This window comes from Amblyomma mixtum, chromosome 4, assembly GCF_055824585.1.
Source record: "Amblyomma mixtum isolate Tamu chromosome 4, ASM5582458v1, whole genome shotgun sequence".
Taxonomy (NCBI): domain Eukaryota; kingdom Metazoa; phylum Arthropoda; class Arachnida; order Ixodida; family Ixodidae; genus Amblyomma; species Amblyomma mixtum.
The window spans coordinates 46,215,369-46,232,790 of record NC_143015.1 but is presented as its reverse complement, the minus strand read 5'-3'; the positions used below and the strand labels follow the sequence as shown (position 1 = coordinate 46,232,790).

Genomic DNA, 17,422 nt, shown 5'->3' with positions numbered 1-17,422 from the left:
AAAAAATGAGCATGGGCAGGGCATGTAGTGCGGGAAGCAGATAAGATTGTGTTCTCTGGTAGCGGCGTGGATTCCAAAAGAAGGCAAGCGTAGAAAGGGGCGGTACAGCAGTAGGTGGCCTCAAGAGATCATAGTCGAATGCGACTTAAGAACGCGCAGCGGCAAACGCTCCTGAAGGGAGCCTCTCCAGCCAGTGGCGTCGGCCTGTCACCACGACGTCGCAGCTGTCACACGAAGACACCGCCCGGAAAGCCCCTTCGATGACACGCTCGGAAATTAGCCGCCACGCCATGGGGAACGGTCGACGCTATTGCCTTGAGGGTATTCTTTGAGGGGCATTTCGCCGCTGTGTTCTTGAGTTGTATCCTCCTCTAGGTTTATTTGGGGATAAGGCGGTCGCAGGTGGCACAGGACTAGGGTCATTTGGAGGGACACGGGAAGGGTCATTGTGCTGCAGTGGACGTATACTTGGGCTGATGATGATGGTGACTGACGTAAGCTTGAGATGTTGGTCCTCACGTGTGCTAAAACATGACTTGTTCCATTCACCAAGCAAGCGTCTCGAGTGGGCGTCCTGGTAAAGAGGGCAGTCACCTGACCCCTCGTAAATGCGTCTTGACACCATGGCATGCCCCGCCGTATCTCCATTCGCTGGCCCTTTAATCAAACTTGAGCCCGTCGGATCGCCGGCAACGAGATCCGATGCTTTCTTTCGTGCCTCTCCGCCGCTGGTGTGCGCATGCGCGTGACTGGTGGGTGAACGCGAAGACGCTCCCCGCATGCGGACTGACCGTGACCTGCTCCCACTGACTCGCGCGTTTCTCCCGGTCGTGATCGGACAAAGCGCGATCCTCTGATGGAGCGTGGGATCGGAATGCGCCTTCGCCGACGCGCTTGTATTGTGTGCCGCCCTCCATGCTGTGTATGCGCTCCGTGCAGTGGTTGCGTGGGGGGCCTCGCCTACATACACCGGACTGATGAACAAGCACAGCGTGTGTGCCGTATGCTGATCACACTCGATGATCGTTTGCGCGGTGACAGTTACTGGGGTGGATGTTGGTGGTGAGGGGGATCATCGTTTCGCTTTCTCCCGAAAAGCAACGAAGTCTGGGCCAGTTGGTGTTGATCCGTCCTGAAAAAACGTAGGAGCACGAAAAAACGGGGACGAATAGACGCAAGTGCGACAGCACACGTGCAGCATACGTGCCGTCGTACTTGTGTCTATTTCGTCCCCGTTTTTTTCGTGCTGGTACGTTTTTTTCAGGATGGTTTTCCAGAAAACATCGTGTTGACCGTCTCTTTCCCTCCCCCCTGCTCTGTCCACATTCTCTTTGTTGAATAATCTCTCACTTTTGTTTTGTTTATTTAGACGTCAGAAGAACCACGTACAGCAAAAGCTTTGTTTTTGGCTAGTTTGTTTAGAGTTTCTTGGTTAAAAGAGCTCAAAAAAGACGAAGACACAGCAGCGCCAGACCGGCCTGTTGTGCCGTCCTTGCTTTTTTTTTTTGCGCTGTGTTTCCGAGAAACCCCATACAGGCCCGGTATTTTTATTACCTTCTCGGAGATAGTAAGGCTTCGCAGTTGCCCACGCTCTGTGCTCCGTTTAAGTTTCTTTTTTCCCCGCAATCTTCCGCGGTTTGCTTTTGTCTTTTTATCCCTTCAGGAGGAGTCTTGTGGATACGGTGCACGGAGTCCATAGTTTGCGAGAAAGCAAACAAAATGCTGCCGGCCCACCCATCTATAAACAGGGGCTATCGCGCCGCGCGATTCCAAATCCGTGGGCCGCGGAGTGTTGTGGTTGTTGAAGGTGAGTCGCACGCCTCGAGGCCTCGCCGCCGTATCGCCCTGGGATTCCCTATACCTGTACCATCCCGCGATGCGTTTTCGGCGGCGGCGGCTTATGCCGGTCGTGTTTTGAAACGCCGGAAATGCCGTGTCGCTGGGTGACCTTTGGTCGATCGCGCACTTTTGATTTGGTTTTTTTTTTCCTTCCCCTGTATCGTTTTGCCGATCATCTTGGGCGGTTGCGCTTTCCGAGCGGTGCCGCCCGTTGCTTCTTATACGTGGTGCTGTGGCGCGCGTCGTCTGCATAGCCCGAGAGCAGACGAAACACCGCGTGCAGACGACGTCTTTTGCGAGGCACGTCTTGCGTTCATAGCGGGCGGAAGTGATTGGATAAGCGACGCGCATCAACGGCTTCGCAGTGCGAGCCGCTGGGCGTGATGGCAGCTGTATACGAGCCCCGGAGAAATGAATGAATAATAAGTGAGAGAAGAAAAAAAAAAAACAGCTCAGCGTGCGTGATGGAACGGGGAAGTTTTGCAAATCCTAATTTGCGTGAATCCGGGCCCGCCGGCCCCGCCGCTTGAGTTGCTGCGTGGTGATCGGCGAAAAAAAAACTAAACCATGCTTCTCATGCCCGTCGTGCACGCATCGCTCGAATGATTGCGCGTCGTGTTCGATCGTCCGTCCGTCTGTCTGTGTAGCTTCTCTCCGGTCCTCCTAGTTGGCCGTTTGACCTTATAGTGCAGCGCGTCGAGATGAAAGCCGTTGTGCAGTTCCCACGCGAGGCGGAATGTCTCTGGCTGTGCAAGGCCGTGCGCTGATTACCGAACGGAATGCTCTCCCGGTTATGATCGATCAGTAACTGGGCTAATTGTTTGCTTCTGCTTTGGCCGGTTGTCAGTGGGGTACGACTGCCGGAATCGCGTGATCAGAAAGCACCGTTGTTACCGAATTAGGACGCACCCCGTATTCGGCCCTAATGGATAGCGGCCGGCTTTCAGGAGGAGTCGGCAAAGTAGTCAGGTAGGAAAATTATTAGCTGTTACCAAGATTATTGACGATGTGCCGCGTTCGCTTCAAAAATCGATATGCCAGCTATGGGATTGGAGCCTTCTGTTTGGTGGAGCAGCTTAGGTGCTCAATAGACTTGCTGATCGGGCTGCAGCTAAACTCTCTAAGCATATATTAACATACCCACCAAAGCCAGCCGACACAAGAGTGTCCAAGTCTTCAGAACCTTCAGAACCTTCAGAAGTCTTTAGAAGTCTTTAGAAGTCTTTAGAAGTATTTAGAAGTATTTAGAAGCCTTTAGAAGCCTTTAGAAGCCTTCAGAAGTCTTCAGAAAATCTTCTCTCGTCCTGTGGATGGCATTTGTTAGCGCTTTTGTGTTTCTTAGAAGATTCACAATGCACCAACTCGCCCAGGAAGGAGTTTTTATGTTTTCAACAAAGTCTTCAGGCTGCTTATTTCGCTGCCTCGTGCAATAAGGCTGTGTGAAGGAAGGGGTTCGAGCGGTTGTCGGCGTAATGACTAAGCCTTTTTCCTGCTTCCGCATTCATTGATGCGCGAGCGGGCTGTCGCCGGGCGTTAGTCCCCCCTCCTCCCCCCTTTCTACCCCGCTGTTTCCAGGGCTCATTTCGATGACAAAGCGGTTTGCAGCGCCTCGCTCATCCCCCCGCGTTCTTTTCACTTTGTGTAACCCCCTTTGTCTCGCGCTTGATTGATGACGACGGCACTCACACACACGCGGGCAACTAAAACGGAATGCGCCCCTGAAGCGCCGCCCGCAGTTTGGGCTCGCTGTCGCCTCATTTCGCATTATTGAACGGGCGGGCAATTTCCTAAATGCGGGCTCGCCTGGCTCCGCTGGTGGTGAGTTTCAATTAAGCGTGGCGGAACGCATCGATCGAGGAGGCCCGATGCTCGCTTCCGTCCGTTTTGAATGGCGAGACGACCGCGTTTTGCAGATGGTGGGTTACTCCGTTCCGGCGCCCCTTTTGCTAACGGTGGCGAGTTCCTTTTTTGTCTTCAGCCGCCGCGGTGGCTCAGTGGCTATGGTGCTCGGCTGCTGCCCCGAAAGACGCGTGTTCGATCCCGGCCGCGGCGGCTGGAATTTCTTTGGAGGAGAAATTCTAGAGGCCCGTGTATACTGTGCGATGTCAGTGCACATTAAAGAACCCCAGGTGGTCGAAATTTCCGGAGTCCTTCGCTACGGCGTCCGTCATAGCCTAAGTCGCTTTGGGACGTTAAACCCCATAAATCGACCAACCTTTTCTGTCTTCACGATGAGTGGGTATGCTGCGCGCTATGCTCGTCTGCTCGTTCGTCGTCACTAAAGCGCGCTTGTGTATTTGGACTGCGGAGCTGCTGTTTGATTATTTTACCTTCTAGCCCGTGTAGTGGACCAGCTTTTTTTTTTTCCTACAGGTGTAGTAATGGAGTTTTTCCTTTTCGACATCAGTCACCAACAGTTATACATGTCTGTGGCTGTTGGAATCCGCTCAGCGACACTAGAAGGGGAAAGTGACAGGCAGCATCGCACGACTTCTTAATTGTGCTCACCATCCATACTTTAATGCGAAGGCATTGTACGGCTATGTCGCGTCAGCGAAACGCGTCCGCAGAACGTGTCCGCAAGTTTTGGCCGCACGATTACGTCGTTCTCTGAAGATAAATCTGTGAAAGTGTGATAGTGTGTGATGAAATGTTGCCGTAGGGAAAAAATTAGTGGATGAGGTTTAATTAGCGAACTAATTAAACGCCGCAAACCGCGAAAAAAATACTTAGCCATCAAAATACCCGTTGACGTCGATATAGCATATGTACGTCGATATAATGCATGGACGTTTTTATTTCGCATTGCTCCATTGTGGGTCGGCGCAGGGATCTTTTTTTTTTGTGGACAGTAGGCGAAGCAGCATCAGAGTGGGACTCATTTCCTTCATAATTGGTGTGCGATTTTGTCGACTCTCATGCTATCAAAGTTAGCATCATATTTGTTGGTTGTAATGAGAAAAACATGTGCGCCGAGAAGAGGTGAAGCTGTGGAAACGGTTAAAAAGAACTTTTAAATTCGTACCATGAAAGTACGACGGCTCGAAATATCGCTGCGCAGCAGCGGGCGTGGTTATATACTCTCTGGTTGAAAATGAGATTCACACTTCAGACTGGCAGGTTTCCTGAGGTTTAATAAAATGGGTACGTCTATTAGTCTTAGTTACCGCCGCCGCGGTGGCTCAGTGGCTATGGTGCTCGGCTGCTGACCCAAAAGACGCGGGTTCGATCCCGGCCGCGGCGGCTAGAATTTCTTTGGAGGAGAAATTCTAGAGGCCCGTGTACTGTGCGATGTCAGTGCACGTTAAAGAACCCCAGGTGGTCGAAATTTCCGGAGCCGTTCACTACGGCGTCTCTCATAGCCTTAGTCTCTTTGGGACGTTAAACCCCATAAACCAAACCAAACCAAACCATCTTAGTTATCGTCTGCAAGCCAGACGAAATACGGTGCCTTCCATATACCTTTGCCCCCGCCACCACCAGACCATCGCCCTCGGCGTTTAGGCGCCATCTTTCTTTTTGCGGCCGCCTATGGCCCCCTGCCTATCTGCGTCCGCCTAATCCTTTACATCTCTTCCTCCCCTTCATCGGCGGCGTCTCGTTTCGCGCACCTCTTTCTTCCGCGTGGCAGCACTTTCGTTCGTTCACTCTCCTCCGGCGTGGGAAATGGCCCCGGGCCGTTCGATGAGGATCGCGCGGCGCCAGACGAAACGAAAACACGCCGCCGCAGCCGAGGAAGAAAGAAGGGAGCAGACGAAACGGAAGGAGAGAGGAAGACCGGCCGTTGCAGCCGGCGTGAGAATCGTTTTCCTAGGCCTAAACGCGTCGTGTTCATCCAGCCCAAGGGGCAAAGAAAGCCCGCTTTCCCTCTACGCATCCCCCCACCGATGTTGCGTGTGTGTGTGCACGTACTACGGCGGTACGTGTGAACGGCGGCTGGAGACGTTTCGGTTGCGTGTCGACTGAGGATGGCTTGTTTCGGCTTTGTCTCGACTTTATTTCGGTTCTCGTTCTTCTTCTCTTCGCACCCAGCGTTCTGCTTCTGCTTCTGCTTCTTGTACGGCGGGGGTAGTAGAGGTGGGGGACGTTGCGACCGCGGTCGTAGTTCTCTTCGTTGCGGCTGCCGGAGGGTTTGGTGAATGGGTGTTGGTTGCGGCAGCTGCCGCCAGAACGGAGGACTGTTGCTGTTTGTTTCGCGTCTTGGCGTTTCGTGGAGGGGGAACTCAACGGGCTGGAGTCGTCGTCGCCTCCTGAAACGAGCTGAGTGCCGCGCTGTCGGAACTTTTTGGTTTGGTCCATGTTGCGTGGAAGTCGCGGCTATGACCGTGTAGAGTTAGGTGGATGATGTTGCGCTGGTGTCTCCACCCTGCTAGATAACCTTGGAGCGGTTGTCGCGTTATTTTAGGGTTCCTGGAAGCACTGTACCTGTGCCGGAATTCAGCACGCTTTCCAGTGTTACCAGTTTTGTGCCACTTGCCGGCACAAAAGTGCTGCTAAAGGTAATAAACTATCTCCGGTCGTCTTTAGCGTTACCCTGAACGCTCATCAGATGGACCTTAATGCGCGTTTAATTGGGCGAGCAAATCATGTGCAGCATGGAAGGCAAACCTTTGCGGGATCACTTAGCGCAGGTATTTTTCTGATGGGGGCATCTCCATCGTTGAGGTCACCAGCGGTCGTGAACTACCACGCAGCAGCGCCTCCAAGGCTTTCCTTTCCTCGGTGGTCATTCTCGCTGTCTCGGAGGCTACGCGTCCTCTCCTCCTGCACTGGCAGCGTTTTTTTTTTCTTTTGATTTCGCGCTACTAATCCGATTACTCTACCGGCTTAGATAGGGGGGGGGGGGTCTCGGCAGGGGGCTCGTTCTCTGTTCCACCGCGCCCACGTGGGCATTGGTAGCGCTGGACGAATTCGTTCGGCTTAGGCTGCCGATCTGTCTGACGTGGCGCGATACGAGTGGAATTGACGTCACAGCAGGGCAGCACCTTATATATAGGTCTTGAATGAGGTGTTGAAAGAGGGGCAGGAAGTAGAAAAGAACTTTCGGAGCAACGTGGCCGTACTTCTGTTCTGCCGCTGGACTTCTGCATTTGGCTAAGATGTTCATAGATCCTAATCAAAGCCAATCGATTTCAACGGTTCGCTTACCTTTGAAGTGTTTGTGACGCCTATTAAAAAGGAGAGAGGGCGAGCGGAGAACGCAAGTTTGGTAGCCGCTTTTTGATATGTACGGCTTCGCCCTGTAGTGTTGCGTTCTTGTTCTCCCGAGTTTTACAAATACGTTTCCGCTGGACTCGCCTGGGCTGGATTGGGGAGGGGGGGGGGGCTTCAACATTTAATTGGCCGCAGCCGATGAGGAGGGGTGGCTTTTGCACGGCAGATGTTTTCGACGAAGGCGAGGAGAAAACGGGGAGTTCCTTCGTTTGTTGGGCTCCTGCGACACGTCCCGGAGTGGGCGACAAAAGCGCTTCTTCCATCGCTGCGCTCAGGTGCATTCACCTTGCGTGCGTTCCACGCGGTGGGATGGAGGGCAGACTGTTGGAAGAGTTTAAACAAATAAACGTACAAACAAGCGTATGTAATGGAACGCGCTCGAGGTTGCATCTGTCCACAGGGACATCTGCCGCGTTTCAGTGGGCCGACCGTGCATGAGGGGGGGGGGGGGGGGGGGTCTTCGTTGCTTGTGCTAGTGCAGGAGTTCCCCCCCCCCCCCTCCCCCAGTCGGAAGCCGATAGAAGAGCGAGGGGATCCTATTTGTGTGAATGGGTGGGTGTGGGGTGCCTCCCCTTCCCCGGCTGCACAGATTGCACCTGGCTACTGCCAGCTGGCCTCACCTGTGCGCGGAGTGATTCCTCCTCTCCCCAGGTCGGGCGGAAGTGGAGAGACGGGCACTCGGCCTCCGCTTCCGGAGAGACCAGCGGACACGCGGGGGGAAGGTCGCACGCGCCACGGGTTTTGGTTTTGCACCCTCCGGGGGACTTCCTTCGTCTGCGAGGCGGAGACTGAATACCCGGGAATACCGCTCACGTAGAGGTCGTGACCCTTACGCACTGGACAGTTCAGCCCGGCTGAAAGAACAATGACGTACTGGGAAGTAAAAGACACCTGTAGCGCGCGGCCCTTGTGGTCTCTCGCTGCTTTGTGACGCTGATCTAGGATGTCGATATGCACCTCGAAGCGGCCCGAATAGCCGCCGATGTATTCTGGGTGACCGGTGACTGTCGGCGAGGGCAGGAAACCGGCTGTGCGTCGCACAGCTTGTCTGCGCCGTCAGGTTGCGCCGTCTGAAGCTTCGCCTCCGAGTCGGGCTGCGTTTGTGCGGCTACTCTTGCAGCCCTCGTGTGGTGCCTCTGACGGATGAAGACTTAGGAATTGGAATGAGATGAGAATACATATATACGCGTCGGGGGCGACCGAAATTAATCCGGAGCCTTTCATTACGCCGCCCTTTCCCTCACGGAGCAGTTGAGCTGTTCACCGGGAGTGGTCTAGACAGCTTGTTCGTTCGTTGCTCCGGGATCATTGTTAGGTGCCCTTAAGAGGGTCACGTTTGTATGCACGTGTACAGATGTCCCTCGTCGAGTAGCGGCGTAGTCCCTTAGAAATGCAGCGATGTCGCAGTTGTTTCCGGCACCGTGCCATTGACGCAACGCGCGCTCGTGTGCGCATGGCTCTTTCGCCACTTCTCGTGTGGGTGCCATATGCACCGGTGAATGTCCCCCCCCCCCTCCCCTCTTTCCTGTGCGTTACAAAACAACGCGTGCATGTGATGTGCCACCCGGTTCGCGTGGATGTGCGCCCGTCGCACGTTCCGCTTAAGGGCAGGGGGGGAAAAAAATGTGGGGCGACCGTCGAAGATGCTCCTAATTTCAGCCGTATAGTCGGTCACCTAACTCCACCTCACTATGTTACTGATAACGATTGAGACGGTTAGGCTTGCATCTGCCGGTCGAAATTCGCCGCGCCTTGATGAGTGTCTGTCGCCGGCAGAACACGCAGATGCGAAACTGACTCTGAAGTGCTCGATATTGGAACCACCGTGGTTTGTCTGCCTGTTGTGTCCGGCTGTTACGGCTTCTTTGGGCGCGCACTTGTTGATCCTTGCACCGTTCTCTCGTCGTGTTTTGGACATTGCGATCTTGCTCTTCAGGATCCTGTCGCCGTTCATGCTGTCGCTGCGCCTTCGCGGGCGTGCAGCGTCTCCACATTTTCACATCTTCATCGCTTCCGCTCGCGACGATGTTGGCTGAGTTCTTCCTGCAGTGCCGTCTCGGGTGACGCATCTTGTACGCCACGGTGACGGCGCGCCCAGCGCCACACTGGTTCCAGGAACCACGCGGCAACCGTTGCGGCGCGCGCTGACGTCACCGGGTGGACGGCTTCTCTTTTTTCCGGGCCGGCGTCCCACTAACAGCCCGCGCTGTTTGAGTGATGCTGCCAGACATTTCGCCGTCCTCGGGGGCTGGACTAGTGAAGTACAGAAGCCCCGTGAAAGCGCCGGTTTTCCAGTTCTGTTTGCCACAGGCACAGAGTCGATTCTTGGGCAATAATATGTTGCTGCGAATCACGCTATTAACAGTCGTTAATGCATGGCCTTTAGACATGGGAGCAGGTGCTGGCGCATACTGCGGAAAACGCATTCGCCAGGCTCTGCGCTGGAAGAACCCAAGTTGTAAAGAGAAGGGCGCTTGTGAGAAATAAAACAGGCACATGTCCCATCACTGTATTCTTGTACATCTCAAGAACGAAGTGGCAGATATGCCCCTCGAAGGAGGTCCTCCATACGGCGTCGGCCGATTTTCATGGCGCCGCGATTCATCCGATGAAGCCGTAGTTATTCATAACGCATTCTTCTGCCACCCCCTGCGATTTCACTATATCACGTCCAAAGGAATCGATCAAGGGAGATAGGGGTGTTATCAGTGAAGGGGAGAATGTGTAGACCTCATTGGCTGGAGGGGCTCATTTGAGGGGCGTCTGCCGCTTAGTTCTTGTGCTGTATTATGCGGTACATAGATGTTATGCGGTATTAGTGTGCGGTACAGAGATATCCACACTATACACTATAGTGTATACACTATAGTGTATAGTGTGGATATCTCTATCGAGGCCCTACCGGTCGTCCGTCGCGAGCGTGTTGATGTTGCTCCCACAGATGCTAATCATTTATTAATGGGCCACACGCTCGGTGGCTGCTCAGTCAGGAAGTCTGCCGTTGCGTGTCGGGCGTGGACGTCACTTTTGTGTCCTCCTCTTGCGCGTCGGGTGCATCGGGGTCAGTGGCGTGTGCAGGCACGTGTATCGAGGTCGCTTCTTCCCCCTCCTCCGATCGATGGATCACGGGTCGCTGCCGAGTCCCCCGTATAAGCACCAGCAGTACAGCACCGACCAGGTGTGCACGTGTGCCCAGCTGTACGGTTCTCGGGTGTAACTATACTTGCTGCGCACGCCTCTGCGGCTGCTGCTGCTGTCTGCCTGCCTGATGGTGCGATGTGAGTCGGCGTTTTGTACGTCGGCCCTTCGTCCTCCCGCGTCCCTCCTCCTCCTCTTGTCTTCAGCGGCTATTTTGGGGACGCGCCACTCTGTGTGACATCGCGATGCCAGTGTTGGGAATACCCTGACGAAACTTCGTACCGAAGCGCGTGACGTGTACCGGCCGGATCAGACAACATGGACTACGGTGTCCGCTTGCTTGCTTCCCTCCGTGAAACCTTTGTTTGCGGAGTTCCACAGGCACGCATTTCTCTGCCCATGAAAGGTGTATATTTGCGTTGGCATTCGGCGGTCCAGCGGAAGTTGTGTTCTGTGGTTAGTGCGCGTGCACGCCTGTGGCATATGGCGCGTGCCCTTCGCTCCTCTTACGCGGATAAAAGCGCGGTCGAGATAAGCGTGCAGGAGTCGGTTGCCCCGGCGATTGTCGCGCACAGCGACGGGCCGGCAACGCGTGCGGCCTGTATAGGCTCACGGGCCTCCTCTTGCCAGGGCACGCGAAAAGCGACATGCGGGTATGTGGAACGGCATTATTCACCGCAGAGTGTGCTTGTAGGAAAGAAACGGGCGGGTGCCTCTCACCGTTTTGGATTGCTACATGTTTTATTGCCGGCTAGCTCGTCTGCTTATTTTGATCCGCTCTTCAAGTGCTGGCTGAGTTTGGCGACTCCGGCACTTAGCCTCCGCGTCCGAGATATCGTTGTTGCCCGTCTCTTTCGTTGGCGCAGAGCAGGCCATAAGGTATACCTACATTTTCGCTTCGTCCTCTTGTGTTGATCGCTTGTTTTCTTCCGCGTATCGCTTGCCGCCAGCCTGGAGGCAACTCTTCCGGCCCTGCCGCCTCAGTGCAGCGGCTGCGGTTGTGCATTGCTAAAGTGTAACCACGGCGTTTTAGCTTACCGTCAGCCATCCCAACGCTTAGTGCCCGGAGAGTGAAAATACAAGAGAAAGCTAGGCGTTCATGCGTCCCAGTACGCAGCCGAGAGAGACCGATTGCGCAAGCCTAAGTGATACGGCAGCCGTGAAGCCTTCGCAACGGTTCCGCGTTTTTGCATATGCGATGAGTCTTTGAGTGCCTAATACACGTGACCTGGCGCGTGGTGGTGTCTTTGTGCGTCGCGAGGTGGTGGCTACAGCGGAGAGTTTCCCCGTTCCGTGCAGACCTGACGCTGGAGGAGCAGCGGCTGCTGGCCGACATCCGGCAGCGGAAGGCCGAGCTCCTCCAGGAGATCCAGCAGCTCAAGGACGAGATCGACGAGGTGACGGCGGAGATGGAGCGCCTCGAGGCCCAGGAGGACGGCTCCAAGGGCGCCACGCGCACTAAGCAGCTCTCGATCGGCAAGAAGAAGTTCAACATGGACCCCAAGAAGGGCATCGAGTACCTCGTCGAGCACGGCCTCCTGCGGGCCGACGCCCCGCACGAGGTGGCCCAGTTCCTGTACGGCGGCCAGGGCCTCAACAAGACGGCCATCGGCGAGTACCTGGGCGAGCGGGCCGACTTCAACATGCGCGTGCTGGACGCCTTCGTGGAGCTGCACGACTTCACCGACCTGATCCTGGTGCAGGCGCTGCGCCAGTTCCTCTGGTCCTTCCGGCTGCCCGGCGAGGCGCAGAAGATCGACCGCATGATGGAGAAGTTCGCGCACCGCTACTGCCAGCTCAACCCGGGCGTGTTCAGCAACGCGGACACGTGCTACGTGCTCTCCTTCGCCATCATCATGCTCAACACGGCGCTGCACAACCCTTGCGTGCGTGACAAGCCGTCCCTGGAGCAGTTCGTCGTCATGAACCGCGGCATCAACAACGGCGGCGACCTGCCGCGCGAGCTGCTCGCCTCGCTCTACGAGAGCATCCGCCAGGAGCCCTTCAAGATCCCCGAGGACGACGGCAACGACCTCATGCACACCTTCTTCAACCCGGACCGCGAGGGCTGGCTATGGAAGCAGGGTGCGTATATACTCACTCTCCTGTGCCTTGCCCTCTCCTCCTCTCGGTGCTTCCACTTTCCACTCGGGCTTGTTTTAAAGATAGCGAGCACTTCAAAAGCCCTTTCATAGTTCAGCAGCAGTGCATGAAAATTGCAGGCTTTTGCATGGTTGTCGTAGGCATTGTTTCGGATAACCACTGTGTTCAAAACTGCATAGATGATGCACAGCTGCTGTACACACAGTATTCTGTACCACTGCACGCGTGTGTTACCTGATCATGCACTCTAGTGTCGAGACTGGTGCAGTGTGCCGGTCTCATTCATTCATTCATTCATTCATTCATTCTTTTTATTCATACACCAGGGTGTATAGGCTCCGCACCAATTTTCAAAAATGTCTTTGTTTGCTTACTCTAAAGTGGTTATTGATGTGCCTTTTCTCACTCTTTGGAGAGAAAGGAAAAAAATGCAGAATTTTCAATTTTCTTCAGTGATGCAGCTTTCAACAGTCAGAACAGTTAGCAACAAGAGAACAACAATACTTTTGAGCACCTCTTTATTAATTATAGCAGGAGTGCGGGATATCTGCTCATGTGTGGAGATAAATGTGCTTCATTCATCTCTTGGCAGTGGCTGTAAACATTGAAGTGAGAACCTTTGAAATTTTCTAACCCAAGCACTGAGCTGACTCCCTATTATACTTTTGAATGTGTAAACCTTGCATTATTGCTTGGGTGATGTTCCAGGTGAAGTCAAATTTTGAAGAGTTTTGTGGTAGTTTCTAAGTTGGCGTGAAGTTGCCTTGACTGGAAGGCCTTGATCTGCTAAAGGGCTTTTGCTGCAGAGAGTTTTTGGAATGCCGATAGGGGCAGTACCTCATCTGTTTATCTTTGCTTCAAATGAGTGTCCTCAAGGCTATGATACGAGGGGGTACCCAAAAGAAACCGGACTAAATTTTTTGGTCGGCAAAGCTTCTGTGGTACTGCGTTTTGCCACTAGGAGCGCAAAGAACGAACATTCCAGAGTCAGTAAGCCGAGTGCCGTCGTTGAGGAGGTCAGGCTAGTTTAGGCAGAATTTTAGAGTGACGACTGTTTTGTGTGAACGTCGTTTTAGCAATGGCTGATTTTCGTGAATAGCGTGCGCCGGTGAAATTCTGATTTTTGCTTGGAAAAAGTTGAATGGAAACTCTTGAAATATTCAGAAAGACGTTCAAGGACGATGCTATGGGAAGAACTCAAGTGTTCTTGAATCAAATCCTGAATGAAAGCAACAATCATGACATTGGAAAACTTCAAATTCACCTCGCCTCAAGAAAGCTCGTCAGGTGAAACCAAACCTCAAAACAATGCTGATTTGTTTTTTTGACGTGAGAGGAGTCGTCCATTGAAAATTTGTTCCGCAGGGTCAGACAGTTAGCCAGGCTGTCTACTTGGATGTTTCGAAAACATTGGGCAACAGTGTGCGGTGGAAGCGGCCAGATTTGTGGCGGTCGGGTGACTGGTTTTTCCATCATGGCAATGCCCCTGCTCACACAGCCCTGTCTCTACGACAATTTTGGACCAAAAATGGCATGACCCCTATACCTCAACCCTCATACTCTCCCGACCTTGCCCCATGCTACTTTCTTTGTTTCCTAAAATGAAAAAATAGGTGAATGGAAAGAGTTTCGCTGATGTTGCTGATGTGAAGAAAAAAAGAAAAAAACGACGGAGGCACTGTCAAGCATCACAAAAGATGAATTTAAACAATGTTTTGAAAAATGGAATGAAAGATTCGACAAGCGTATCATTGCCAGTGGGGAATACTTTGAAGGAGATTGAAGGTCTGTGCTTAAAATGTGAACAAATAAGTTCGAAGAAAAATAAGTCCGGTTTCTTTTGGGTACCCCCTCGTAGATACCTTTTAGAAGTTGAGGCATTCAGTGGTCTTGGTCTTGTTTTGTGCCAAATTCTAGCATTTGCTTCTAGTTTGCTTACTTCGGTCAGAACGCAAGCAAAGCCCTTGAATTTCTACTGCTTGCTTGAGATGTGTGGTTCAGCTTATGCCATAAGCAAGTAATGTAAAAATTTTCATTTCCGCACCGTAATCATTTTCATCCATCATTGGCTCAAGGAGCACCTCATGCCTCCTGTTGCCAGGATTTGTCATTTGGTATGGAGGGCAGTAAAAAGGGTATAGGATGAAAGCATTGCAATTTTTATACCATACTGGCCCAGAATTGCTTTCAAGGCTGTGCAGAAATGCGTCGAAGCTTTTTTAGATGCAATGAAGCTCCTCGCTGGATGTTTATATATTACTCTTTTAAACACTGTGAGATCTAATAGTATTTTTGTTGTCAGTATGCATGCACTTTTTGTTTTTTTTTTCATATATTAGCATCACATATTAGTATTAGTGCTACATGATGATTTACTGTTTCTGTAATGTGTGTTTGCTTTTTTCAGGTGGCCGCTACAAGAGCTGGAAGAGGCGATGGTTTATTCTAAATGACAACTGTCTCTACTACTTCGAGTACACCACGGTGAGTTTGGGTACTTGTTAATTTCTGCGTGCTGATGCTGAGGAACTTATAAGTTGTGCAATACAAAGTGCACTCTTGTACAGTAGAATCTTCTACAGTAGAGTCTTCTACAGTAGAGTCTTCTACAGTAGAGTCTTGTGCAGTAGAGTCTTGTGCAGTAGAGTCTTGTGCAGTAGAGTCTTGTGCAGTAGGGCCTCGTGCAGTAGGGCCTCGTGCAGTAGGGTACTCGCGCAGTAGGGCCTCGCGCAGTAGGGCCTCGTGCAGTAGGGCCTCACGCAGTAGGGTCTTGTACTGGGGAGAAGCAATCGACAGTGCTACTGCTTGCAGCAACTCATGCAGCTGTGATGTGTGTTAAAGTGTCCCTATAATGCTTATTGAGTAGAGACTCTGGGTGGGGCATTTTGTTGGTAAGAGTAACATTTCACCCTCAACCCCACAGGTTCTGATGGAATTTACTTGCCGGGCCAGTTCCGATAGCAGAGCTAACTTGAGTGTGCCATGTGATCACTGCATATTGACTCATCATGGATAAATTTAAACAATATCACAGTGCTTTGTTGCATGGCGTGAATGTTTAAATCTAGCAATGTATTAATTGGGGTTGAAAGCACTCCTTTTTATCTAACTGGCAGCATTTCTAGAGGTTTCCTTTCTTGCATATATCTTCTTGGGTGTAGAGCCTTCGTAGAACACTTCCTCCCTCCCCTCACTATGCAGTCACTATGTTCACTGAAGAGTAAGACAGTTACTGTGCTTTTCCTTTCCTCAGAACCAATTTTAATGTGAAATCGCTATTAGCCTACTACCCCACGAAATCAAAATGTGTACCTGAAGCCGCTAAAAGAGTCATGAAAGGAAAGGAAGGGTATATAACTGGCTCCCTGGGTCAACACCTCAATCTTGCATTGAGGTATGTGGCAGTGGTGTACACTTTCAGAAAATGAAAAAAAAAACGCGCTCTACATTTCGTGAAACTACTACATTTCGTGTGCTGCCACGGTAGCTCAGTGGTTATGGTGCTCGGCTGCTTACCCAAAAGACATGGGTTTGATCCTGGCCCCAGTGGTAAAATTTCAATGGAGGCGAAATTCTAGAGGGCCATTCACTGTGAAATGTCATTCTACATTTAACAACCCCGGGTGATTGAAATTTCTGGAGCCCTACACTACGATATCCCTCATAGCCTGAGTCGCTTTGGGCCGTTAAACCCCCATAAGTTAAACTTAAACCAAACACAATCTTTCATGCTTAGCAATGCTGAACCTCTAGACAAAAACTTTCATGTGTCCTTCGAGAGAGTGGCAATTTCTGTGACTCTCCTCTCCTCATGAAATACTTGATTTTGTTCTTTGGAAGACTGGTCATGGCTTTATTTGGATAGCATCACTGGGTCTGTGAAATGAGGGTGAAAAAAGCCTTTTTTCCTAAGGTTAATAATGAAGGCCGGCTATGGATCTTTGCAGCTCATGCACCACATGAACAGTAACGGGCCACCTTTTATTCTTGCTGTCTTCCTAACCCTTCCTCATGCTCTTGTAATATTTGTGCAGGACAAGGAGCCCCGTGGTATCATCCCCCTGGAGAACGTGCAGGTGAAAGAGGTCCAAGACCGGCACAAGCCCAACTGCTTCGAACTCTACTCAGTGGGCAGCGAACTGATCAAGGCGTGCAAGACCGACTCGGAAGGCAAGGTGGTCGAAGGCAAGCACACAGTCTACCGCATGTCGGCCGCCACACCCGAGGAGAAGGACCAGTGGATACAGTGCCTCCGGTGAGTAGCACTCCCTTGATGGGCATAGGCAGTGTGTGGTTGAACTCTTGCCTGTAGATGAAGCGTTTGGGCCAGGTACAACTCTAAAATGAAATGGCAAATGTGCCTCAAAGACACTGTTCAACCAATCGAATCATTGCCGTGATGTTGCAGTCGGCTGCCCTGGTAACTGCGAACGGCCATGGCAGCTAGGTCATGACAGCAAAGTCATGTTAACTCGTTGACTCCTTTTTTTAGAGTGCTTCCTCTTTGGTTGAAGTACTGTAGTATGTTGCCGGGTATCCAGCCCATCATTGGGTCATTGTTGTGCACACTGTGGGCTACTTGCTTGGTAATATTGACCCATCGCAGTGCCTTTTGGTGGCTGGGTGCTGATTCCCACTGCGGCAGCTGCATTTTGATGGAGACAAAAGGCAAAAACATATATGTGCTGAGGTTTCATTGCTAGGTAAACCACAGGTTGTCATGGTCAGAACTAATCCGGAGCACATGGGATGTCAACTATACCAAACAAATCGCCTTACGAATTCTGATATTTTGACAGCATTTACTTAGTTGTAGAATTGGCTTTGCAATGAAGTGACAGCAGACCATTAGTCAAGCTTTTCACAACACGAATGGAAGAATGCTGCTTACTTTTTTTGCTTTCATAGTCACCACCGTATATGGTGTTTCAATTTTGTTTTAATTGCTACAAAAAATCTAATTGATTATAATTTTGATATGATATGTAGACACAACTTTGTAGTCAACTAATGTTTCATTATGGCATGGTCACTGTGTGTTAGCACGTGTGAATTTTGAACCGATCAAAATGGACAAATTTCAACTTCCTTGATATAGTATGATAAGCCTCTTTGTTGCCAACATGCA

At 51.7% G+C, this 17,422-nt stretch overlaps 1 protein-coding gene across 3 annotated transcripts in view; it reads left to right on the top strand.

Annotated features, from left to right (window-relative positions):
• step (cytohesin steppke) overlaps positions 1–17,422 on the top strand; it is a 74,918-nt gene that overhangs the window by 57,244 nt on the left and 252 nt on the right. For 2 of the 3 annotated variants that reach the window (XM_089586414.1, XM_089586415.1), the window contains exons 2-4: positions 11,491–12,276; positions 14,702–14,778; positions 16,329–16,549. In XM_089586414.1, coding sequence (XP_089442540.1) covers positions 11,491–12,276; positions 14,702–14,778; positions 16,329–16,549 — 1,084 coding nt within the window. Of the gene's footprint in view, positions 1–10,734; positions 10,845–11,490; positions 12,277–14,701; positions 14,779–16,328; positions 16,550–17,422 lie in introns of those variants that run through there. The other variant, XM_089586416.1, reaches the window with a different exon arrangement.